We start from the raw sequence: 24,610 nt of genomic DNA, 5'->3' as shown, positions 1-24,610 counted from the left end.
TTTCCTTCTCTCTTTTTTAATGAAAAACAGAACCAGGTTTATTAAAAGCCTACTTGATTTTGTGTCTTTACACATCATCATGCCTAGTTTAGATTGGTGCCAAGTACCAATATTAAAAGAATAAAAATAAAATAAAAACCAACAAGTATAATATTTCATTACAGATAAAAGTATTTCCAAAGATACACAGAAATAAGATTTAAAAAACAAAACGAGAACAATCAGAGTCAGTTTCTGAGGCGAGCTCGTCGGGACGTGCGTGCGATGGGTGTTGTCACTTTAGGGGTCTCGCTCTCTGCCATCACAGCATCTGATGGAGGTGGAAAAAAAGAAAAAAGGAAATTGAAACATAATGAAGTGGGACGAGTAATGACGATGTCTGGGAACAGCCATGCACTATAAGAACAGCTGAAAAACCCACACAAGAAATATTCAGGAATAGATTCAAGTCTAATTATTTTAAAATATATTTTTGTAACTCAGAAGTGTTTCAGTAACTCAAGTCTAATCAAAGGCTTAAAAAAATAATCTTACCTGAAACACTTTGTCTAATTAATCATGGAAATCATAAGATAACTGGAGATGATAACAGTTCTCTGGAAATGGTGGTTAGTTTTTCATGTCGTGTAGTTTTTAAAAAAATTAAATCCTTCAAAGATATCCACAGATCTCGGATTAGTGCTGCAACAATGCACATCTCACTTTTTAGACCTGCAGAGGTCCAACAGTCTCAGCTGCTGCTCCACAATCTCAGTCTAGTGGTCTAAGCACTCTGAACTCTGGTGTATTGATCCAAAGAATGTTATTGATTTGTAACACTTGATTTATAGCACTATGTCAACTCTACAGTGCAGCTTATCCCACTGCACATTGTAGCAACACACACCTCACCTAACCACAACACCTGCCATAGGTCTGACTGGTGCTTTTTTCTCTGTACATAACTTTATCAATCAGCTATTAAATCTTTGTTTATTAGCTTCTAATTCAACATGAAGCAGCTTGGAGCAGAGCAGACACACCAGAGGACAAATATAATAATGATGGCATCGCCCACGACGCATAGATTCAATGCAGTACTATAAATCATGTTTTACAAGCTAATGAGACAAATTGAATACACTGCAGTGACAAACAGAGCATACTAAACACTTTACTAAAATCCAGCGAACTGGACGACAAAGTTTCTGCTTAAATAACGGACAACTGTTATTTGCTATTATCTGACATGTTACAATTCAATGGATTTAATAAGGGAAAAAAAATGAATTGCCTTAAAATATGTATTTAGATGACAAAATAAATCAGCAGATGTATATTAAAAGGGGGCTGAGTGTGCTCCAGATTCTGATTCTTGGAGAGGGAGAGTAGCTTTGCATGACGCAGGTCAAAACTATCCTTATTGGTCTTCTACCGAGCCCCTCACATCATCCTTTTAAATAAGGCGTTTTAGCTTATTTAATAGGATGCGTAAGTTAACTTTGTTATTTGCTGCTCCTTGCAAACATAAGGTGAGTATCCAACACACAAGATTGAAAAAAGAAAAAAAAAAAAAAAAAAACAATTAAAGGAGGGGAAAAGCTCAACACATCCCCTTTAAGGATAATAATTTTTGATTCCAAACAACTGACCCGCTGCAAAAAGTAATTTCTTACAAAACCCATTAAAACTGTTTGCAAATTAAGTGTAATAGTGACTTAATGAAGTGGCTTCACTCACCCTCTTCATCCTCCTCCTCATCACTGCTGAAGGTGATTGCAGGCTTCTTAGACTTGCGAGATTTGTGAGGTGTGACAAAACTGTCATCACATCTTGAAACTGGAGGCTTTCCTTGACCTGCAATAAAAATAAACATAAAATTTATCGTGTAACTAAAATGAGAAAGACTATTTCTGCAACAAGGTTCTTCAAAGCAGGCTGACTCCTGACCTTGCTTTGACTTCAGCCGGCCTCTGGTGGGCGCAGGTGTTCGCGTGACTGTCTTCTCAGCAGACACTCCTGCTTTCTGGTTTTCCTCATCCATCTCTGGGCTTTCCACATTCTCCAGCCCCCGTGTGTGAACTGCAGTCAGACGCTGTTCAAACTCATCTACCTGAGCCTGGAAAACAAAGTTAACATTAGCATGGGATGGAATGAACTGGCATTTTATCTTTTACTGACCACTTAAACGTTCAGCACACCAGAGTCTTTTCCAGACATTTACAGACAATAGAAGCTTTTGATAATAGACAAAGTATCCACCGTCCAACTTTAAGTCTCACGTCTGTGTGGATCACACAGATGGCTAATAAGCATTCCCGTCATAGCTCTCTGAAGTTGGTCCAAAGGGTGCATAGACAGGTGCAGTGGACTGGTAAAATGGTAAATGGACTGGTTCTTATATAGCGCTTTTCTACTCTGAGCACTCAAAGCGCTTTATACAACTAATTCATTCACCCAATCACACCTATTCACAGAAGCACTTTTTCTAAGCTGTTAGTGCCTATCTAACATTCACATCCGATGGATGCATCGGAGAGCAACATGGGGTTAGTATTTTGCCCAAGGATATTTGGCATGCAGACTGGGATCGAACCACCAACCCTCCGGTTAGTAGCTGGCCTGCTCTACCACCTGAGCTACACATGACCACGTGGTCACTGCAGAACTGACTTAAACAGGGAATAATATACCTTAAACTGTGGTTTAGCCCCACGACGGAGCTTGGCGGTGATGGAGAGCAGAGGCTGGTAGACGCCCGGTTCAGTCAGCTTGTCACTGTAACACTCCCAGCATTCCTGCAGCCTCTTGAAACCGCGCTCACACATGGAGAGCAGAGACAGAGACATGGCCAAGTCACACCACTGACGCTCTGTCCTGAGGAGAGAAAGAAAATCTGAAGATGAGAAATTGTGGGGGAAACCTGACTTAAGAAAACAAAGTGCACAGAAATTCTAAAACTCAATAAAAAAAAAAAGCTCATTCCTCATGAACATTGCATTGCCCTGACATTTAGACCAAATCTCATTTTCCCAGAACCTTCTTATATCCAAATTCATTTTGCCAACGTATAATATAAAATGCCCTTCATTTGAGCTCTGATAATGGACGGAGTATGAGTCAGAAGCTCAAGCATGGCCAGGCCAATTGTTCTGTCTACAGTCCCCAACTATACAGGAAGACAGTTTCCATGACAAAATCGGTGAATAAGAAGATGTTGGTGTAGGTGACAGGTGAAGTGAACTGTGAATTTGCATTAATTGTCAAACGCTCTCAGTGAAAACGCCCACTAATTACCCACACATCCACCCCCGCTTCACACACAATTAAATAAAGCAGGACAAACGAGAAAGTAGAAAGGAAATGGTAAAGAAAAAAGAAAACAAAACAAAGGATCCAGGTTAGAGGTGAGGATGGGAAATAAATGGAGGAAGAGAACTCACTTTGCAGTTCTAAAGCGCTGACACAGTTTCTCTACTAGAGACTCGGTCTGCCTTTCTTTAGTGATGTAGGAGAACAGCTGTCTGCAAACAAACACACACAATATAACATTTATTAAAAAAAAAAAGAAAGAACATTCAGCTGTTGAATTTCTCCTAAAAAATTCTTAAAGTCAAATGAGAGTGGTGTATACTGTATATTTATACTGTAGGTGCCACTCAAGTTTTATTTTTAATATTGTAAAAATGTTTGAATTTGTTAACCTACCTCTTCTACATTCCAAAAGGTATACAGGTATTACATCTTGTTCTGACTTTTCAGATATATCAGAAAACTAAATATTTTGCTTAAAAACTAGCTAAATAAATTAATATTGTTTGCACAACTTGTGTTTTTGTTTCTTATCCATTCATTAAAAAAAAAACAAAAAAACTATAATTAATTACATTAGAACATTTGCAGAATATTTGTCATAGATGGAACCAGACTAAGGAACAGTGTAGTAAGTATTCTTGTGTGTAAGATAATGGGGTCTTAATGACAGTAGTCATTTCAGTTGCCAAAATAGCTTGATTGCTTGGGGGTTAAACAAGGCGTCATTTGCCCCAAGTCTGTGGTCTGCTTCACAGTTGATGCAGTAAGAAAACGAAAACACGACATGGTACACAGCTGTGCATCTCACTTCATAATAGTGTTGAAGTCCTCTGAGCTCATGCCTCTCTCTGGGTCGGACAGGCGGCTGATGATGTCTGGGAGCAGGTTGTATATCGCATTGTCCTGATGGGTAACACAAAGAAAAGGGTTAAAAACACTCCCCGTCACTCAGATTCCATGAAGCCTTCTGGATGTGGTCTACCTTTGTAGCAAGCTCATTGAAAAAGTTCAGGGCCAGGCTGTTAATGTGCGAGTCAGGGTCAATTAGCAATACAGCCACTTCGCTAACTTGACCTTTGACCTTGAGGACATCCTTAAGCACCAGCTGAGTGAGAACAGTCACAGCTGTCTGCCTTACTGAAGGAACCTCGTCACTCAGCCTGAAAGATGGAGGAAAAAAATAATAATAATTAGACATAGTATTTCCTTCGTTACGCATCATTTGATCTTCTAATGATCGGAGGTCGACTTTCCATTAATGGGAGAAATGTGTATTTTCAAAGCCCAATTTAATGATATCTTTTAAATTTAATTGATGTGAATATTTACTGTAAATTATTTCCTACAGCCCACTCTTTGGTAATCCCCTTTTGAAAAAAGTTGCACTCTACAAACCATGATAGCTTATTTTCAAAGCTGCATTTTGCCATAGTTGTCCTCTTAGTTAAACACAAACAACATGCTGGCGTACACACAAACAAAAATCATTCTGATATTTAGCAGGTAAGAAAACCAAGATACTTTTCCATCTTAATTAAATATGCCACCTTTGATCGCTAGCAGTTAACACAATATAGTTAGCGCTGAGGGAACTCTCAGGTTTCAACACTGGCAATAGGTTAAGTTACAGAAAAATCAGTCAAACTGTTCTGGGATAATGATCTTTTAATTTTAGAGGACACAACAGGTTGTGACATCCCTAAGGACCCCAGAGTGGTGTTTCTGGGTCTCGTACCTTGTGGCAGGATTAGAAGCACAGTTACCTACTGCTTCAAATTTTGACTATTGCATGTAAAACAAAAGAAACTAAGGACTAAAGCAAGGACAATAGAAAACTATACAACTTAAAACACTGGTCAAAGGGTTAGACTATAGCAAGTGCTCCCGTTGATACTAACTATGTCAGATTATTGTGCTGTAACCATTTTACTTTCTGACCAGGTTTTAGGCACTCTAGTAGATGATAGAGTGCCTAAAAAAAATCTGGCATGTTTAAATTTACTACATTTATTCCAGGATTTTAGGTCTAATGACTTCCGAAGTATAGGAATAGACAAATGAATCGTTCAGGGTTGAAAAACACTACACCTGAATGAATTTTACCACCACCGTTAATGTCAATAGGACAAAATATCATTTTCAGCATGATGATGGACAATTTGTTCAGCATTAATTGTCTAACATCTGGGGAGAATGAATGTGTGTACAAAATGACAAATTTCAAAAAGTTGGCATTGACATACTGTACTGGTTAACTGAAGAATCTGTTGGAGGTGCTAGAGGAGAAAAAGCCTGGATTCATCTTCTGACAATGTGAATGAAAAAGTAATGGCAAGTCACTGAGTAACTGTGTGTAGCCACATTGCTTGTTTTGCAGAAACATAGACAGAGGCAAAAATGTCTGGCCACCTTTGAATTTGTCATCTCTCCTGTCATACAAACTTAGAATTAGCCATAACTTTACTGAAACCAAACAACATTGGTTTCAGTAAAGTTTAATATAATGGGACTGGACAGGCTGTGGCATGGCAATCTGATACCACTCTGAAACCAATTCAGATTTACTCTCACCCAAAACCACAGAGCAAAAGAAACTCATTAGCCATTTCTCATTTATGGCAGAGAGCAGCACTCCTGGCAGACGATCAGAAACATGTGCATGGTACTTCCACATGCCAATGCAGAGGCTTACAACAGCAATGAACAGGGTAATTAATTCTTAATGCGCTTATCAGGAGGCGCCAGCAGGGCAGCAGCCTCGAGAACAGCGGAGGTGTTGGTGTGAGGCAGACAATTAGGGAATACTATGAAATGCTTATCAGGTACAAAACACTAGGAGGGCAATGACGCATTATAAAAAGAACAGAATGTTTTACATGTCCAAACCACCTAAATGTGAGCATTATCAGGCATTACAATTAAAACCCCACTTCATCAAACAGAGGAACTTCAGCTTCTAAGTTGGCTACAGAAAAAAAACAACAGTGCAACTTTGTGCAGGAGAAATAGACTGCCAATGATTTTTTAAAATGAAAGCATACCTACAAGTTGAAGAACATTTGACTTTTCTCAAAATTATTCCCTTCTGCTCGCACAGCCACTCTGTATAATTACAACACACTACTCACTGGCTCCAGCCACAAACCATGACATACTAGTAATTAAGCTGTTCCTTGTCTAAAGGGGCCGTTGTCAGAGGTGGTCCGAGGTTCCATCCCAGTTCACGAGTGGGGGTGGGTTTTCTATAAGCCACGAGGCAATTTTTGGTTCCTATGGCAACCGTAAGGGTCAGAATACAAGGCACACATGAGAGTTTGCTAACATAGATCATCTAAAAGTTTGTTCCCCCCGACCATTAAAAAGTCGTGATGGAAAGAGTAAACTTTTCCCATCATGTGGCTCAGTGGAGCATTGTGACAGTGGCAACACTTCAGTGGCTGAGAGTCGCCGCACACTGAGATGTCGTGTTGGTGGGATCTGGATGAAGATGGCTCGAGACTACAAGCAAAGGAAAAAGGGGTGGAGGGGGGTGTTGTGTGCCATGAAATGATGAAACGTCATTTACAGTACTCCCACTCAGCTGAGCCATCAAGCGTAGGCTGTCACTTATAATCTTGGGTGGGAAACAAATCTACGGATATTATGATAATGTAGTCGTAACTGGAAGAGAGTTTATTAGTATGGGGGGAGCGATAAGAATGAGCTGCTACTGTGACAAATTTGTTTCACATTACTGGGATGATCAAGCTGAACATGTAATTACATACCTGGCATAGAGATTCTGTGTCCAGGGCTCCAAAATATTTGGGAAACGGACAGTGAGGTCCCCCAGGGCTATTATGGCATTAGCCCTAACCACAGGGAGAGTAGAGCGCTCCAGAACAGTAAACATGAGACGGATGTTTTCTTCACACACTGATGGGCTTTGTAAGAAATACAGGAAAAAAAGAAGAAAGAAATGCATTTAAAGTCTCAATGTTTAAGTTAGCAATAAAGTTGCTAACTGCTTGGGCCAGTAAGAAGTAATAAATCTTTCTAAAAAAAATTCCCCTCAACACATAGAATTACAGCATTTCTACAACCATCAGCATAAAAACCTAATTAATCACCAAACAGCATTACCACTACATAAATGTAGTGAAAAGTGAAATGTGTTTACCTAATCATCATGTACTGAGAGAGTGCCAGACAGGCAGCAGTGGTGAGCTGCGGGTGGGAATAACGTCCTGGGGAGCCGCAGACTCTCACCAGCAGGGGAAGGAATGCACTCAGCAGGTTCTCCTCTAGAGAGCAGAGGGGAGGGAGGTGGGGTATTTGTGTGGTATTTATAAAAAGACTGTAGTATGAATGGGGGGGTTAATGTTGTTTAGTGTGACTGCAGACAAACAAAAGAAAAAAGGTTGGGTTCTTTACCAGCCAGTAATTCTGTCTCACAGATGTTTCTGATGAGTTCAGCCTCGGTATCTTCAGCAGAGGCACCAATCAACCCAAGCTCCTCCTCCATAGTGCTCTCATTGGCTGTTTGCTGTTAGGAAGTCATTACATATTAAAATAGATTACGGTTTATGCAGAATAATATAAAATGCAGCCACTACAGAGGGGTGTACTACAGAGGAAGTCCACCAGACTTTCTTTGCGTTAGCTAGCTTGACAAACTCATGGGCATCATGACTGTGGTTGTGAACTTGCTGAACCAAATTTTCCTGCTTCATGTTCTGTGCATGATCACATAAAATGGGGTTTCACACCTCATATGATTCTCACAAAAATGATCTCTACCCACATTATTAGATGGTTATGATAAAAATGGTAGTAAAAAAATCTATAAACATAAAAATAACAGTAAAATGCAACACTGTTGCAAATAAGACGAGATTAACGCAGCTAAAAATAAATTTAAAAAAAAAAAAATCCCAACAATTTAACAACAGGGTATACCACAGAACGCTAAAATCATCATTTTAACTTGAGCTAATTATTTTAATGCTGAGCACACTCAGCATAAATTACCATGTTGATCTAACCAGGTTAAACAAAAGTCACTAAAATTTCTGACTAGAAGCTGAACAGAACTCTGTCACCTATTACTCTTGTTTCGTTGTACACCTGTCTAGAGACAAAATAAGGTCACATTAGCATGTTGCAAATACATGTCTTATAATCTGGTTATGATCTGGTAATGAATAAGATATGCCAGTATCTCACACTATTACAGAAGTGTTTTTTGACTCCTAAATGTGGCACCTAAGAATGTATATTTGCGATGTGTGTTAGTAAGCACAGAGACAGAAGTACAGCCATGAGCACCCTGCATAGCCTAGACTATCATGAATTCCTGTCAAGGTTTAAAACAGGTGACAGTAACATTTTGGGTTTGACTCAATTTTGACTCAATTGTGCCTTGTGTCTCTCTGCCATATTTTCCCTCCATGGCTATCTAAAAAGACACAAATAAAAACTAAAAACAACAGAAGAAAAAAAAAAAAAAAAACATTGGAAACTTCTAATGCTAATTGAGGAAGCATTTATCTTCCTGTTCCCTGATGGGCTGAACAATTATGAACCATCACTCATCTGATTCCATCAGTAAAAGAAATCTCATCAAGCCATCCTGCTGAGGCTTGGTCTGATTATCAAAAAGCTTTTTCCCCCACACAGGGGGTTATGGATTCATGTGTAATTTTTATGTCACACGAAAGTACATAAAAAAAACCCCTGACATTTAAACATGTCTGCTTTTGTCAAGCGAAACATTTGTGCACAGATGTCTGATTACACTTTACAGTAAAAGATGGCCACTAAACTTAATTGGTTGCTAGTAATTGTACTCATGACTTATATCTTGCTTATGTCATAAAATACTGAATATTCCCTCTCACACTGAATGGGCTGGCAACATAATATGTTATCTTTTCTTTCTCAGTAAATCCACCAATTAGCTCAAATAGCACAGTGACAACAGTAGTAATAAATGGCAGTTAGCATAAACCTATAGAAGTCCAATTCTGTAATAGTTGATATTCACATTATTTTTGGAACTGCCAAAATTAAATTCTTCACTGCCGCACATGGCAGCAAAAATGCTTTTAAAAGTCTGATAAAGTTAGATCTTTGAATGTTTTATCTAATTTTGCCGAACTTCAAATGGATTTTATTATACTGTCTATAACATCCATACAGCACATCATCATTACCTTAGCTTTTCCGGCTGGGCCTTTTTCCTTCTCCTCTCTCTCCTCTGTCTCTCCTCTCCTCCTCCGCAGCTCAGCACTCACGCTGCGCTCAAGGTGAGACACCTGCCAGAAAGCCACGCAGCCACACGCAGCCAACAGCTGGGCCAGACACACACAGTTCACTGCAGGAGGGAAAGACATGTTGTTGTGTGAGTATAAAGCACCGTGTGTGTCACATAGTGTCCTTTCAGACATCAAAATCTACAAAGGCTTAGTCCTGCTTCAGAACACAAAAGTGCTCAAAGAGCAATGATGGGACTCACCTTGTTCACATTGCTCATTAGACTCTTGAGAGCCATCTTGCATTTGGCCAGCATCCTTGTTGACTTCGCCACCTTCTGTAATTTGATCTAGTAAGAGGCGGGCACTTCGCTGGAGCAGCCGGGAGCACAGCTGGTCAGGCGATTCAGCCAGGAAGTAGATGAGACGGACAGCCTGTTCCATGAAGCTCTGCCAGTAAGGGTCTTCCATCACCACACCTGAAGCAAACACAGACAGAGGCAGTCAGAGGAAGAAACCATGAGCAGGGAAAGAATGAAAAACAGAAAAATTGTCAAGAATGGGGCACATTTTTCTGAATTTACCTTCAGCAACGGCCTGTGTGAGACAGGTGAACAGCTGATGGTCCTGAGGCAGTCTGAATGGAGCACCCTTTGACTGCTATTGGAAACAGTGCAGTACAAGATGGTAATATTGTGCTGGACCCCACAAACTGGGCATTTTATAAATTCAGTAATTTGTAAATATTAAATTAACAAAGTTGTATCTATAGATAGGTAGTAGTTTAATTTCCTGACTCTTATAGCCATAATCAAGAAATCCTTAAAAAGGTATGCTTTATATAATCTTACCCTGACATGATCAGTGATGTTGCAGATGGTAATAACGGCATCTCTGGCCAGAAGGAAGTCTTCAGTCACTTTTTCGCCCAGGGCCACTGAACAAAGAGTGTCCAGATTACTGAGCACCACCTCTCTCTCTGCCCTGGTGTACACACACACACACACACACACACTTTTACAAAGAGAACTAAGTACAGATTTTATAGTTCTAACTGATCATGTGATTATGCAAAGAGAAGTAAGAACATCTCTGCCCTACATTACCCTGAATGCTCCATGCTGGCCTTACCAGCGCTAGGTTACAGACCAGATAACACTTGTAGGAGGATGGGTGAGGAGAAGCACATAAGGTTTAATAGGTTATGAATGCTACTGATGCTGGATGAAGAGAGGCAGCAGTGTGGGTGGACTGCAGATAGACTCTTTACTCTTCCTCTCTGTCACTGCTTTTATATATATATATATATATATATATATATATATATATATATATAAATAAATGCACTGGCAAGGGGCCCAGTTATATGGTCGTGACTTAGATTACAATGAAGAGGAGCCGAGGCAGGGCTTGTATTCTGACTAATGGGAGGATTTACTGAATGTCAAGTAGCTGATGCAGGACCAAAACGTAAAAGGATGTGATGTGCAGTCATTTGTGTGGTGAGGAAGAGCACAGACTTAACGCACTTTTAAACGGTTTAGTCAACTTAACTGTAACTAAACAATAAAACTAGGAAGCTGGTCTATTTAATTACAAATAAAAAATTCTTATTTTTTTCTTCCATGTGACTTAACATATATAGCTTATAGATAGTAAATATTATGTTTATTCCAGTACCTTTGTATCGTGTTTTGTAATTCAAACAGTTTTAATCAGAAACAGTCCTGTTCCCTCAACACGCAATGTATTTTTACACATTTATCGTCAGTACAAAATATAATGGGGACATAATGAGATTGTAGCTTAGCTGCTGTCAGCCACATGTGAAAAAAAAATTATAAAGAGCTAGCTTAGCAGGAACACCATGACTCAGTACAAAATTTGCCACGCTCCTCCACAGAGAGCCAGCGGAATTCAAAATGCCCTTCCCTCATCTACATTAAACAAGTTATAAGCAGGCCCAACACACATTTTTATAGGTATACAAAACACATTTTGCCTCCTTCATGCCTTCTCTTTTATAACTCCTCTACAGAAGGTGATTTTCTTTTTTCTTCTTTTTTTTTTTTTAAAAAACACAAGGTCCAGATGAACAGATTCAACATGAACTTTTTGGGATAAAACACCAGTATAGTTTAGTTAGGGGTGTGGCCTCTTTGACCGACAAGTGTTATGATAGAGAACACTAGTGTTGAGCTGCCAGGACTAAAGCTTTGGCAGCTTTAGCAATCCACCCTGTCATCCAAATATGGTATGGAATGCTAGCTAAATGCCATCTACGATATTACAAGCTAGAAGATATTCAACATGTGAAAAAGGGGAAACAGCTAAATAAAAAGCAACACACAGTAAACAGTCTGGAGGAGCACAAGATTATCTTGAAGACAAAAATGAGGTAAAGTCTAATTAAGTAAGGCTTTTGAAGCTTCTTACAAGCTGTAAGAATACAGAGTACTATATACAAAAAAAAGGTCAGATTATAAGATAGACAGAATGAAAAAGTAAGTAAAAACAAGGACTGATCACAATTCCACAGGTGATAACTACACTTTATAGGCTTAACAAAAAAACTATATATGTGGTGTATATATACATAACTGCTGGACTACAGGGACTCTAGTCACTTTGGGCTCATTTAGAGTAGAGCAGTGGAACTCTCACCTTGCAGCCATGCCCAGCAGTAAGACTGCAGCTCGCTTGTATAAGCTAGAAGTTTCTCGTTTACCAGTAAATCTCTCCCACAAGACCTGAACTACAGTGGACTGGAGACTGCTGCCACTGCTGAAGAACTCCTGTACCTATAGAGACATGATTGAATAGTTACAGTAAAAAAAAAAAAAAACAACTTGTATATACTCGTAAATACCTCAACATGGAGACACTAATGTTTCAATATTAGATGATGCGTTTTTACAGCCAAGCATCACACACAGAAATATCCATGAGAGTAATAACAGAGTCACTTACAATTTCCTCAAGACACTGGATTGTTCCCAGAGATGCATCCACCATCAGCTCAGAGAGACTATCAACAAGAGTCTGGGCTTTCATCCTAAAAAAGGATTAGACAGATGCTTGTTTTTAAGGTTTTGCTTTAATCACAATATTGTATTTACCATTAATTGTGGCCCAGGCCTTAAAAAATGTAATAAAATTTGATTTAAAAAAAAAATGGTCCAAACAATATAAGCCAGACAAGTCATTTTATTTATTTATATTTATTAAATGATATACGAGTCATGCTTTAGTCAGTGACGTTAAACCAGCAATGGCCTAATGCTACTGTAATTGTTAATGAAAAGATTGCAGAAAATGACATAATCAGAGGGACAACAGTATTTTGTTTTGATTAAAATAAATATGCAAACAGAAAAGTCCCACAACCATGAACTGGATAAAAAAGAAAAGAGAATTCAAGGAGGGAAGAAGTAGTCTTTCTAGAAGCAATACTTTCTATTCTTAACCATCTTAGAGAAGCGTCCAGCATTTATTTTGTGTTAGCTTAGTTATTTTTAACGTCATAATGCCAGTACACTTAGGACATGAAAGAATGGGTAACTTATTCATAACTCAAATATGTGTGAGGTCTTACAAACCTGATGGTGTCTCCCTGGGGGTTCAGATACAGACGCCTGTAAGCGTGAATAACTGCATCTTTAATTGCAGCATCAGTTGACCAAACCAGAGGCAACATTTTCCTCACTCCACTGATAGAGTTAGCGACACTGAACTCGCACACCGTCACACAAAACTGCACAGCCTCCTGGACCACTAAAAAAAAAGAAAGAAAAAAAAAAAACAGCTGAAGATTCTGTTAGATTAAAAAACTTTACTGAAATCTACAAGATTACATTAGTTTACTGTGTAATGGATACAGCCGTCTACCTGAAGTTGTTTTCCAGTACAGCATGGTGTTGATGACAGAGATTGCTCTCTCTACTTGTAAAGCAAAGGTTTCTGTATCTTTCAGGTACTGCACCAACATCTCTTGCTTCTTTAGCTCACCATCCTCGCCCTCTTTCTCTGGTTCTTTCTGCGGCGTCGGTGGCAAATTCTGGTTGAGCTCGGAAGTGTCATCATCAGAGCCTGAGGAAAGTATCAAGTGTTGTACACTTAAGATCAAATGGGAGTTCAATCAACCAAGTTTAAAACGTTGTTTTACTGCAGCTCAACTGTTTATGAAACTGTGTATGAGATAAAAAACGTTCTATATTAAGACATAAAACCGAACTGCCTACCACTTTCCAAGTCCTTTTTAAAAAAAATAATAATAATTTGGATGGGTTCAAGACGAGGCGTGTGAAGTCTGGGCACATATTGTATTGTCTGGCACAGGGCCACCGATAGCAAACCCTCTCACCTTTAATTACATAATAATAATAAAAAATGGGTTTTTTTCCAGTTGCAGCAGATGGAGTTACAAGAATGCTGGAAATGTAGACATTTGGTGTCATGGTCTACATGCTGGGTTCTTTTTCATGTTCTTTACGCAGTTTCTGAACCAATGATGTGTGAACAGGTGGGAGTATTTCCCAAAGTAATGTATGCTAGGAACCATTGTAAAAAGAAAGCTGATGTTATTCACTTAAGTGGTTTTAATGTCATGGCTGAATGGTGCACATTACAAATGAGACAGCTGTAAAAACACCCCCCAGGGACAAAACAAACAAACATTAAAAAACATGTTTATGTTCTCAATACAACTTCTATTAAACGTCACCAGGAAGAGCAATTTTCAGCCACACCGAGTACAACTTTTACCTTTGAAAATCAGAGCCAGTGTGTCCATCATATTCTCAGGTGTGAGAGTGGACAGAGAAGCAAACATCTCAGATTCTGGGAAGCAGCTGTGAGCTCTTATACTGAGCTGCACAGCATCCCTGTAGAATGCAACACAAAAGAAAAGCCCCATTAAAAAAAATAAATAAAAAATGAAAATTGTAGGCTACTGACAGCAAGGGACAAAAAAAATCCTCCAGTTAGTGACACTACACAGGCCTCCACTGGTGATTATCATCACCTGTACTTGTTGACACGGAGGTACTGAGCTATCTTCACCGCGGTTGCTCTGTCGTCTTCTGCCTCCTTTTCCTCCTCCACCTCCCCGCCTTCCTCGTCCTCCTGCTGCTCCTTCTCTTCTTTGCTTGTGGGCTCCAGTTCTTTCCTGACAGTGACGAGGAGCTCAGGCACCATAGCAGCCCACAGCTCAGATGCTTTAATCACTGCCACTGCCGGGAGGGAAAGAAAAAAATAAAATAAATTCAATGGTGATGACTCAGCTTAGACCTACAAAGAGAAAGAGAGAAAAAAAGAAAATGAAAAAAGTAAAAGTACAACAATGTGCCAACAGAGATTAAAAACAGAATAATTTAGCAGCAGGACAAAATGGTAAGATGATTGTTGTTTAGGCCAAGAATTTAGTAAGGAATGGTGGGCTCCCGAGTCCTCATATTTAAACTTGTCATTCTTCTAAAGCTAATAGAAAATTTAAACGTTCTGATTTCTGGCAATGTAGTAAACTAGTTAATATTTTTTCCCCATTGTGAAAAACAGATTAAACAAACAAGAACAGATTTCTTCAAGAGTTTAAAACAAACAAACAACTTATCTAAAAATAAATATTATATTTCAGCATTTATGCTGTATTGCTATTCATCAAACCAATTACAATACTGATTTCTGTTTTCAGCATGAATATGGTTACATCAGATGAAAGACATCTTTGAAGAAAACATTTTGTTTAATAACTGGATCTCACACTTGACAGATGTTTAAATTCTGAGACAATGGTTTGTTTTTTGTTTGCTTGTGATGACATACATGGCATGCTGAATTTAAGCGAATTTCTGAACTTGATTGAATCTTTATTTTGAACATGTTGAAAAAGTACAACAACATAGAATTAAAAGAGACAAATGAACAAAGCAAAACAAAAGGAAAACGAGCAACCACAACTACAAATAACTTTCATGTTCAAAAAGGAGCAGGAAGAAGCATAAGCTTATTTAATCCCACCCCTTTTCCACTATCTAGTAATCAATAGACTATAGAAATACCTCCTTGCAATTACATTATATGTTATGTGTATTTTTTTTTATTATTCTTTATGTATGTATTTCTTTCTTTCTTTCTTTCTTTCTTTCTTTCTACCCATACATACGTATATACACATACGCACATATACACATTTTCAATAACCCCAGTAACACCTCAAAGGATACACAACCTACAGATATATATATACCCATACCAACATACCCGTGCACCCGCACACACATGAAAATACTGAACTTGGCCCTCAGATTACCAAAGAAACAGCTCATGGCTGACTGAACAGCAGTGAGAGCTGGGTAAACTTCTTGCCCCTTACACACAAACACACACTGTGAGCTTCACCCTCGTGGTTACTCCGCTATAACTTTAAGGGAATAATTCGAGTCGAGCCAAGTCACTGTAGGCAGGCCCTTACAGCAGAGCAGGAATCCTCCTCTGCACTGCCAAGATTACCTGCCAGTCAAGGCAAGAGGAACCCAGCTCTCATTCAGCAAGCTCATATTCGCCTTGGTCTCATCACAGGGCAAAATGTGAATTAGTCTTAAATAGTAAAATAAAACATCAGGGGAGATTCATAGCAATACTTATGAATAATCACTCAGGTTTTGTTTACCAGGTGCTGTCCCCTCCAGTTTCTCTTTCAATTCTCTGAGCTTAGAAGTCTCCTTCTCCAGTGGTTTCTTCAGATCTGCGCTGCTCAGCTGAAAGACAAGATAAATATTCTATTATATCAGGAAACCTGAAGAACACCTGTTATTTAGAGTTTGACGCATAGCCATTTACCTTGCAGCTATAAGGATTGTGTGCTATGAAGGCTGCCAGCAGTTGGATGGAACTCTTAACCACATTTATAGATTTGTCCATCAGCCGTCCAACAGCAAGCTCCATCACCTCGCTATACCGACACAGGGGCAGCGCCTAAACACAGATGACTTATGTTACCAGGAGCAACAGCACTGTTTTACAAACACAATAGCTGATGAGCAAACCTACTTTGCTATTGACGATGCGTGTGTAGACCTGCAGTACACGTGTTCTGACATGAGAGTGCGAGTCATGCAGATGCTCCTGCAGTGTGTCAAAGAAACGGTCACGGTCAGCTCTACCGGACTCATCTAGCCCATCACCGCACAGGACCCTCACAAGGATCTCTCCCAGCACCTCACAGACAGCAACACGCATTGTGTGACTCTGGGAAAAAGAAATGAAAAAGGTTGGAAATTAAGAATTTCAGTAAAACAATCTGTTAAATCCTACAAAAACAGAAAAACCTCACGAAGAACTCAGCCCTCAGATTACCAAAGACAAAACTCATGGCTCACTGAACAGTAAAGAAAGCTGGGTGAACTTCTTGCCTTTTTAACAACACACACACACACACACACACACACACACACACATATAAGACACACGCTGTCAGCGACAACCCAGAAATTACTCCACTGTGACTGCAGAGGAATAATTTGGGTCGAGCCAAGTCACTGTAGGCAGGCCCTTACAGCAGAGCAGGAATCCTCCTCTGCACTGCCAAGATTACCTGCCAGTCAAGGCAAGAGAAACCCAACTCTCATTCAGTAAGCTCGTATTCGCCTTGGTCTCATCACAGGGCAGAATACTCTATTCTGTTTTTTAAAGATAATGTACTTTGATTGAAGAAAAAAATGCCCTTGAATTTGCAGTTTTAGAACACAATCATTAGATAGCTTAGAAATAACTGAGAAACAGTATTTTGCTGAAAAGTTGGAAACAGAAAAACAGACGTGAAGTATGCAATGGCAGATTTAGACTATATGATACAGACATGATTATGGCCAAATGTGAATGAAAAAGGGAGTCTTCAAGGGTTAAAAATGGATGTAACACACATGCTCTGTGCTCTCACATAATGCACTATAATGGATGAAAACTGACATTACACCTGCAATGCCTTGTGGGTTTCTTTCAACTGCACAGCTGGGTACAAATCATGACAAAAACAGAGGACTGACACTGCCAATGTATCTAGGTATGAAGTGACAGAGGACAGCCAGTATCATGCGGAGGTCTATTTAGATTCTTTTCCTGTAAATCCCTAGCAAGCAACCTTCCAACAATATCTTGTACACTGTGAAAGACACAAAGCATGACTGAAAGAGAATTAATGTGCAGTCTGTCATGGCTCTCAGTCACAAAAAGGCAAGATTCATGACTTTGCAATTGCCGAATCTGACACAGTGACCATTGCAACAGAGAAAAATAGTGTAAATATCTGAGCCAATCATTACCTGTTACTCTGAGTAATGTAAGCACTATATAAAATTTTACTAGAGCTGTAAAGACCCTTCCTTGTCTTGTCTTAAAAAAATGTATTGTGTCCAGTAGGGCTGCCACAAACGATTATTTTGATAGTCGACTAGTCACAGATTATTTTTGCCATTAGTCGACTAATCAGATCATCAGCAGCATCTGCTCTTATATAACTATCACTAGCTTACAGCTTTAAGTATTTCAGGTCTGTGCTAACTAAAAATAAAGACAAGATGATAGTTTATTAAATTTTAATGAAATTTGCAGATTGTTTCGGTGAAGTTTAATAAACTCCTTGCTATCTAAAATATAACAGGACACCGGAGTATATTCTCCAGCATCTCACACTTCTGATAATCAGCTGTCTGCTTGACGTTTATTCAGCTGTGTAAAAACTATAACTTTAATCTCAGCCAAACCGATTTACTCAGGAACAAATAAAATACTAAAAAAGCCAAACAATAACATTTTTAAGTTATCTAAGTGACTCATATATATTTAACCTGAGTAGCGAAAGACGGCGGTGGGTTTGAAAACGATTTGCCGGGAGTCCGGTGTTCTCACGGCTCTAGCGAGCCTTGCCCCCGGCTAGCTATCGAGCTAGTGGGTAACAGACGTCTCCGAAAACGTCGGAGCGCTTTTGAAAATATGTGGTGTCTTGATAAACTGAGCAGATATTTGAGGTTTACACAGCTACATTCTCGCCTGAAAATATGTTAAACGTTTATTTTGTGACCCAGAAAGAATAATAAGAGTAATATTAAAACTAACTAGCTGCCGCCATTGTTGGAAACTGAGCTGGGCTGCGCTATGAATTCTGGGACACAGCTTCTTCTTCTTCTTCGGGGTTTAACGGCAGCTGGCATCCTTGTACATGCAGTGCTGCCATCTTCTGTTTCAGTCCGTTATTACACTCTTAAATCCTACTACTTATTCCTGCGTCTTTTGGGATCTTACAAAGCTTCAAACAAGGCGTCGACTATTAAATCACTCGTCGACGATTTTGATAGTCGACGTAATCGTGACTAGTCGACTAATCGTGGCAGCTCTAGTGTCCAGTGGTGTGTTACTCAGCCAAATACAAGAAACAGTGTCTCCTGGCTATAGCAGAGAATAATAAAGTGAATGCTGCTTGCTCATCCCACACTGTTATATTCCTTTTTAATCTTGTGTTTACATTACTTCAAAAACCAATGACAACCCACTTCTAAGACAAGATCTTGACAACTGTAAAAGAATTTTATTTCTATAGCACATTTAAAAGCAACAAACTTGACCACAGTGTAATGGATCCTTTCCCAGGCTGTCCTAGACCAACAAAACTACATAAAACTCAACACAGGACATTAAAAAAAAGCACTTAAGAAGCACAAGGAGCAGAGGTTTGTGATGATTTAAAACTGCCCACTCCTTGTGGGCTCACACAGGGACAGTTCCTTTAATGAGCAACCCTGTTGCTCACACATCAAGGCTGTCACTGTGATGAGTCATTAATATTAATTGGTGCTGTTTTACATGATCACATAGACCTCTAATTAGCAATTGTTTATACCCAATCAATATGGCAGGCAGCCTCTACTTATGTAAGGACAATAATTTTCTTATTCATGAGCTGCAATCAATTACTCACTGTTCGGTGCTCATACCTCTCCTTCCAGGTGTGTGATGAGAACACTGATGTTGGGAATCATCAATTCAGGCACCAAAGCACTGACTTCTGAGAGGAAGGAGGCAAAGGCTTTGACTCCCGACCCCTCTCTGGCCAACTCCTCACTTGACTTCTGACCAATCTCCCTGAGATAAAAAACAAACAAACCCAAAAACAAACAAAGACAGGAATTTGTAACGCAAAATAAGACTTCACAAACAGATTCACGAAATCAAGCTGCATACTGGATACTGTATACACACAAAAATTGTACAGACCGTATGACTTCTCCTATGATGGCTCTGACTCCATACTCTGTGCTCCAAACAGACACAGCCTGGGCAAACACTGATGACAACTGCTCAAAATGTTGCAACATCTGGATCACTTTTACACCAGCACCTGTGACAGTTTAGAGGACAAATAAAAAAAATTACAAGTCAGCTATGTCTGCCGAAAAGCTGAACACCTTATAATGGCCCCCACCACCACCATTTACAGACAATATTCTCAAAAGTGACAGGATTAATTTGTTTCCTCGGTAATAGGACTGCATTTGTCTGACCAACTCACCCAGGAGGTGATTATATTTCTTAATCAGCAACCCCAGGAGGTGGATTACACAGTCTCTGGTGGCTTTACTCTTGACATAGCTGATGGTTGGGTTCTCAAGGAGCTTGTAGCAGCAGCAGGTCACACAGCTAAGAGGAGAGAAATGTGTGTTTTTTTTATATATTAGATTGTGGTAAAACCTGGATGAAAAGTTACCAAAAACCCACAATGAGTAGTAGACAAGGTTTTGAATTCATCAGAAGCATCAGATACACACAGTGCATGTTAAAAGCTGAGGTAAGTGCTGCTAGGAGTGTTGTGAGTGTTAAACTACCACATAAATGTCTTCTGACAAACAATTTACTGAATATCCTTACTGAGAACCATAAAACAAGTGGAAAGTGAGGAAATGTGCATAACGAAAACATTACATTGGGCAATTTACCACAGTTCAAATTTCTTCTAACCTTATTAGATATTGTAGATTATTAATGAAGAGTCACACATCATTGTCATAAGAGTTCCAATTAAGGCTACAGAGTTCCGAATGCTCGGAAGTGATATGGATAAGTTGTAAATGACACCAACTAACTGAATTAAACCAGCAAAACGTGATCAGGGCTCGCAAAATCGCTAGCCCGACGTCCCGGGGCTAGCGATTTTTCCAGTCGGGCTACCAAAATCTATCTCTGCCCTGCCCGTCGGGCTATCGTAGGAAGAAAAAATATATGTCAATGCTTTTGCATTCTTTCGGAAATGTAGCTGGGTAATTATGTCATTGGCATCGGTGAGCCACTGTCAATATGTGACATATTGAAATCGCGTTTGAATTTGCGCTTGTTTTTTGCTTTGCGAACTGTGTATAGAGAGCGACAGTACTGATTGGTGAGTGACGATAATTTGCGCACCAATTCCTCTGACATCGTCTTATCAATCGTTAGCTTACTACGCAAACATGACAAGTGAAATCTCCCGCAGCAAACTTAAACATGTGAGAGGTTGATCACGCAGAGAATCGCTGAGCGTTATGTGAGTGTGTGTGTAAAAGCAGCAGGATATATATATTTTAGTTCTGCTGAGTCAAATAAAACAGGTCAGGGTGAAGAAGTGACAGCCAAAGAAAAGCTTACCACAAAACGGAAAAGTTATGACAAATCAGACTATAAGGCAAAAAGAAAGTGCAGCTTTATGGTTTCATGGACAAAAGAATTTCTGTGGCTGCAATATGACGAGCTAAATAACCAGGGCTGCACATAAGTGGTCCGCAGGTGCGCATTCGCTGTCAAAATAAAAAACGCGCACAAGATAAGAAGTTGCAACGCGTGTTTGTGTACATAAGATTTTCTGGAGGAGGACAGACATTTGTTTAGAACTCTTAAAGATGTCGAAGAAGCAAGCTCCTTTAAGCAATTACTTTGGTGTTCCCCCACCTCCAAAGAAATGTCAGGAGTCCGAACCACAAAAGAAGCGCGTATTCTCGGAAAAGTGGTTGCAGGAGGTGAGCTGGCTTCAAACAAATGATGAACGCACAGAGATGTGGTGTGGAATGTGCCGTGAAAATCCCACTCTAGCGGACAAAAACACTGCCTTTTTTATGGACGCAAACGCGCGTTGCAACTTCTTATCTGGTGCGCGTCTTTTATTTTGACAGCGAATGCGCACATGCGGACCACTTATGTGCACCCGTGTAAATAACATGATGTTCTGCCGGGTGTGTTGTTGGTTTTCCCTCGATTTCTGAGTCGACAAGCGCCTTTGTTACTGGGACCAGTCATTTTAAGAAAGGCCCCCATTAGAACCCATGAGAAATGCAAGAAATGCATTATTGCTCAGTCTGCAAAATCTTTCCCAGAACAAACACCAATTGCAAATAACATACTAAAAATAAACCTGAAAATCAGTTTAAAACAGCGTACTACGTTGCAAAGAGTGAACTACCACTGGAAAAATTTAGCAGTCTTTGCAAACTTCAAAAAGCAAATGGCCCTTTTGAAATTTTGCGAGCCCTGTAGATACTGTATTCTCTCCCAGAGCTCTCCTGACAGAGTACCTGATGAACTCTTCCTCCACCAAGGAGAGACTCCACAGTGAACGGATGTCCAATTGGAAGAGCTGCACAAGTGCCTGTAGCACCTGCTCTCTTTCTGAGTCCCACTGCATGAGTCCTTCTCCACCTGCTTTGCCTTTTTTACCACCCTGTACAACATAAAAAGAGCAGTTAAGCTTCATAGATGTTGGACTATAAAATCTTTAATATAGTAATGAGATCAAGTAAATCACAATACATGTCCTCAGATTACCAAAGAAAACAATTCACACCAGCCAAACCAACTATACAGAGACTGATAGCCTCTTGCTAGCTGATCATTATGCACACAATGGCAAACATCCACACATTGTTTGACAGCTCCTGCTTATACTACCCAATGTCTCTTGAAGTGGCACAGCATAGAAAGTGTCAATTTCTCTCTGGGTGGGCCCTTACAACAGTGCAATAACACTCTACCACACAACCAAGACTACCCACATAACAACAGGCTAGAGACTCAATCTCTTAGTTTGACTGAATCATAAAGCTAGTCAAAGCTCATCAGTGGACATTTATGATAACAGGCATATGCAAAGAACCCTTTAGCTAAGTAAGCAATGAGCATACCTTCCCAGGTGCTGTGACAATATTCTGCCTATAGGAATCACTCTCCAGGTTCTCTGTGAGTTTGCAAAGCAGGAAGACGCTCATTTTAACTGCGTTAAGTTTTTCCTTGCGCTCTGCAGCTGACAGGGAGGTGGAGACAAGGATGCTCGGCAGTGAAACAGACAGCCCACTAACCACTGAAAGGCAAGGGTTATTAAAAAAAATCAGGTTATATGAGCACATCAACAAAGTTATCAATTTAAACATCAAGAAAATATTATTTCTTAAAAAAAAAAAAAAAAAAGCAACCTTGTACTAGTAATTCCAGAGTATCTTCTTTAACAGCCAGATCTACCGCCTTACAGTGCCTAGAGAAGCAAAGACAGTTGTTTTGTACAGTAATAGTCACAATAAATAAAAGTGGGCAATACATGAAAACACTTACTGCAGCACACTGTAGCCAGTGTCGAAGTGCTCCAGTATACACAAAGGCCCCTGACTCCTTAATGCTGCCTTGAATTCTGTGTGAAACAGAATTTAAAAAAAATAAACAAATAAATAAACTAGCACAATCATCCCCAGATATTCGAACAGTGACAACATTTTGTCATTTTGGGTAAAAAAAACCAAAACAAAAAATGCAAGTACATAGGTATTTAAATTAACCTTACTTGGGGGTGTGGTACATGAGCAGGAATCTTGGGAACGATTTATATAATTGTGTCTGAGACTTAAGTGGTGGACCCATCACTGAAGTCGAGACTGTTTGTTTTAGGGGATGGTGATATACACATAAGAAGCTGGGTGCAATCCAGTACTATAATTATTTTATTTTATTTAGAAAGAGGGACAATACACATTAATGGACATTTTAACAAATCTAAATATGGCAGATTACAGCTAATTTCCATCTGCAGACCCTCTGGCAGGTTGGTGTTACACACAAGTTAGTAAAAACATAGTAAAACAGATTCTTAGCGCGGGACAATTCTTGGATGGTAATGACTTGTTGGAGGTGTTTGAAGAAAATGCGATGCCTTCTGTGCAGATGTTCTACATTTTGTTTAAAAAAATAAATAATAATCCCCCCGCCCCCCCCCAAAAAAAACAAACTATCAGTGACCTGCCTACATGTTGACCACTTACTGTTGAGACAGGACGGGAGCTGTTTTGCGGAGACCACATCCTGAACGACGTACTGGTTGATCCCCCCAGTCTTCACAAGGTCCCCCACGCACACAGGTACAAAGAAGTCCCACGACATCCCTGAATCAATTAAAACAAAAGACAGCCTTTATTTGTATGTTTAACTAACTTAGCTCCTGTTGGGAAAGAATTTGATATTACTTGATATCTACCGTTTTACAAAGCGAGATAGTCGAATATTCGACTAAACACATTTACAATTTAACTCGTTCTTGACCCTACCTAAGGAGCTAAAGTGCAGCTTAAGACTCTCCAAGACACTCCAGCCCATGTGAAGAATTACTTCTATTTACCAAAGACTAACATTTATTTTTGTGGGTTTAGCTAACCAAAGCAAAACAGCTACTGCTAACGCAGTTAGCGGGCTAACTAGCAGGGCTAGCTCAGTATCTTGTACGCAGTTACATTATTGAAAAACGGAAATGGCTTCAACAACAAACTACCAACTTCTTATAGTTTATAAACATAAAGCTCACCCGTAACAAATGTACTCCTGTTAGCCAAACTCTGGACCTCTGTAGAAACACGCGTAGCCTGTTAGTATTCACCGTCTCTAAACGGTCTAAATCCAGTAAGTTTTCAAATTTGTCCGAACATCGCGCCAAAGCGGCGGCACTCTGACGTCACTTGCCCCCGCCCACGTTGACATGCTGCTGTTTGACCGAACATTGCCACCTGCCGGACGCTCGGGCACACTAC

The 24,610-nt window shown here is 39.6% G+C and overlaps 1 protein-coding gene and 2 non-coding genes across 3 annotated transcripts; all 3 read right to left on the bottom strand.

Annotated features, from left to right (window-relative positions):
- On the bottom strand, nucleotides 1–24,567 carry ncapd2 (non-SMC condensin I complex, subunit D2). The gene is made up of 32 exons (XM_084943391.1): nucleotides 24,388–24,567; nucleotides 23,852–23,971; nucleotides 23,151–23,226; nucleotides 23,015–23,073; nucleotides 22,727–22,902; nucleotides 22,121–22,266; nucleotides 20,092–20,219; nucleotides 19,797–19,920; nucleotides 19,517–19,664; nucleotides 16,578–16,775; nucleotides 16,368–16,502; nucleotides 16,198–16,285; nucleotides 14,551–14,758; nucleotides 14,292–14,410; nucleotides 13,416–13,616; nucleotides 13,127–13,301; nucleotides 12,498–12,582; nucleotides 12,192–12,328; nucleotides 10,379–10,511; nucleotides 10,112–10,187; nucleotides 9,791–10,006; nucleotides 9,489–9,649; nucleotides 7,708–7,819; nucleotides 7,454–7,577; nucleotides 7,062–7,217; nucleotides 4,277–4,454; nucleotides 4,103–4,197; nucleotides 3,423–3,503; nucleotides 2,673–2,856; nucleotides 1,930–2,098; nucleotides 1,720–1,836; nucleotides 1–310 (listed from the first exon to the last, which is right to left on the bottom strand). Exons 2-32 carry the CDS (start codon nucleotides 23,967–23,969, stop codon nucleotides 228–230), a joined length of 4,206 nt encoding a protein of 1,401 aa, XP_084799517.1. The 5' UTR covers nucleotides 23,970–23,971; nucleotides 24,388–24,567; the 3' UTR covers nucleotides 1–227.
- On the bottom strand, nucleotides 15,824–16,109 carry LOC146377886 (small nucleolar RNA U85). Its single transcript, XR_014801757.1, has one exon. It is a non-coding gene; the product is annotated as a small nucleolar RNA U85 (small nucleolar RNA).
- LOC146377885 (small nucleolar RNA U85) lies at nucleotides 16,870–17,193 on the bottom strand. The gene has a single exon (XR_014801758.1). It is a non-coding gene; the product is annotated as a small nucleolar RNA U85 (small nucleolar RNA).
- Nucleotides 24,568–24,610: the final 43 nt, after the last annotated feature.

This window comes from Perissodus microlepis, chromosome 11, assembly GCF_051167445.1.
Source record: "Perissodus microlepis isolate ML-2025 ecotype Zambia chromosome 11, ASM5116744v1, whole genome shotgun sequence".
Classification (NCBI taxonomy): domain Eukaryota; kingdom Metazoa; phylum Chordata; class Actinopteri; order Cichliformes; family Cichlidae; genus Perissodus; species Perissodus microlepis.
The sequence above is the reverse complement of the archived record's forward strand: the minus strand, read 5'-3'. Positions and strand labels throughout refer to the sequence as shown.

Bases quoted from the DNA above. Each gene is read 5' to 3' on its own strand.
- ncapd2 (XM_084943391.1), bottom strand. From the start codon at position 23,969: ATGTCGTGGGACTTCTTTGTACCTGTGTGCGTGGGGGACCTTGTGAAG. The intron at 16,286-16,367 runs GTAAATGGCTAT...CTTGTCTTTCAG, and splicing joins ACAATCCTTATAGCTGCAAG to CTGAGCAGCGCAGATCTGAA. The intron at 4,198-4,276 runs GTAGACCACATC...GTTACCCATCAG, and splicing joins TCAATGAGCTTGCTACAAAG to GACAATGCGATATACAACCT.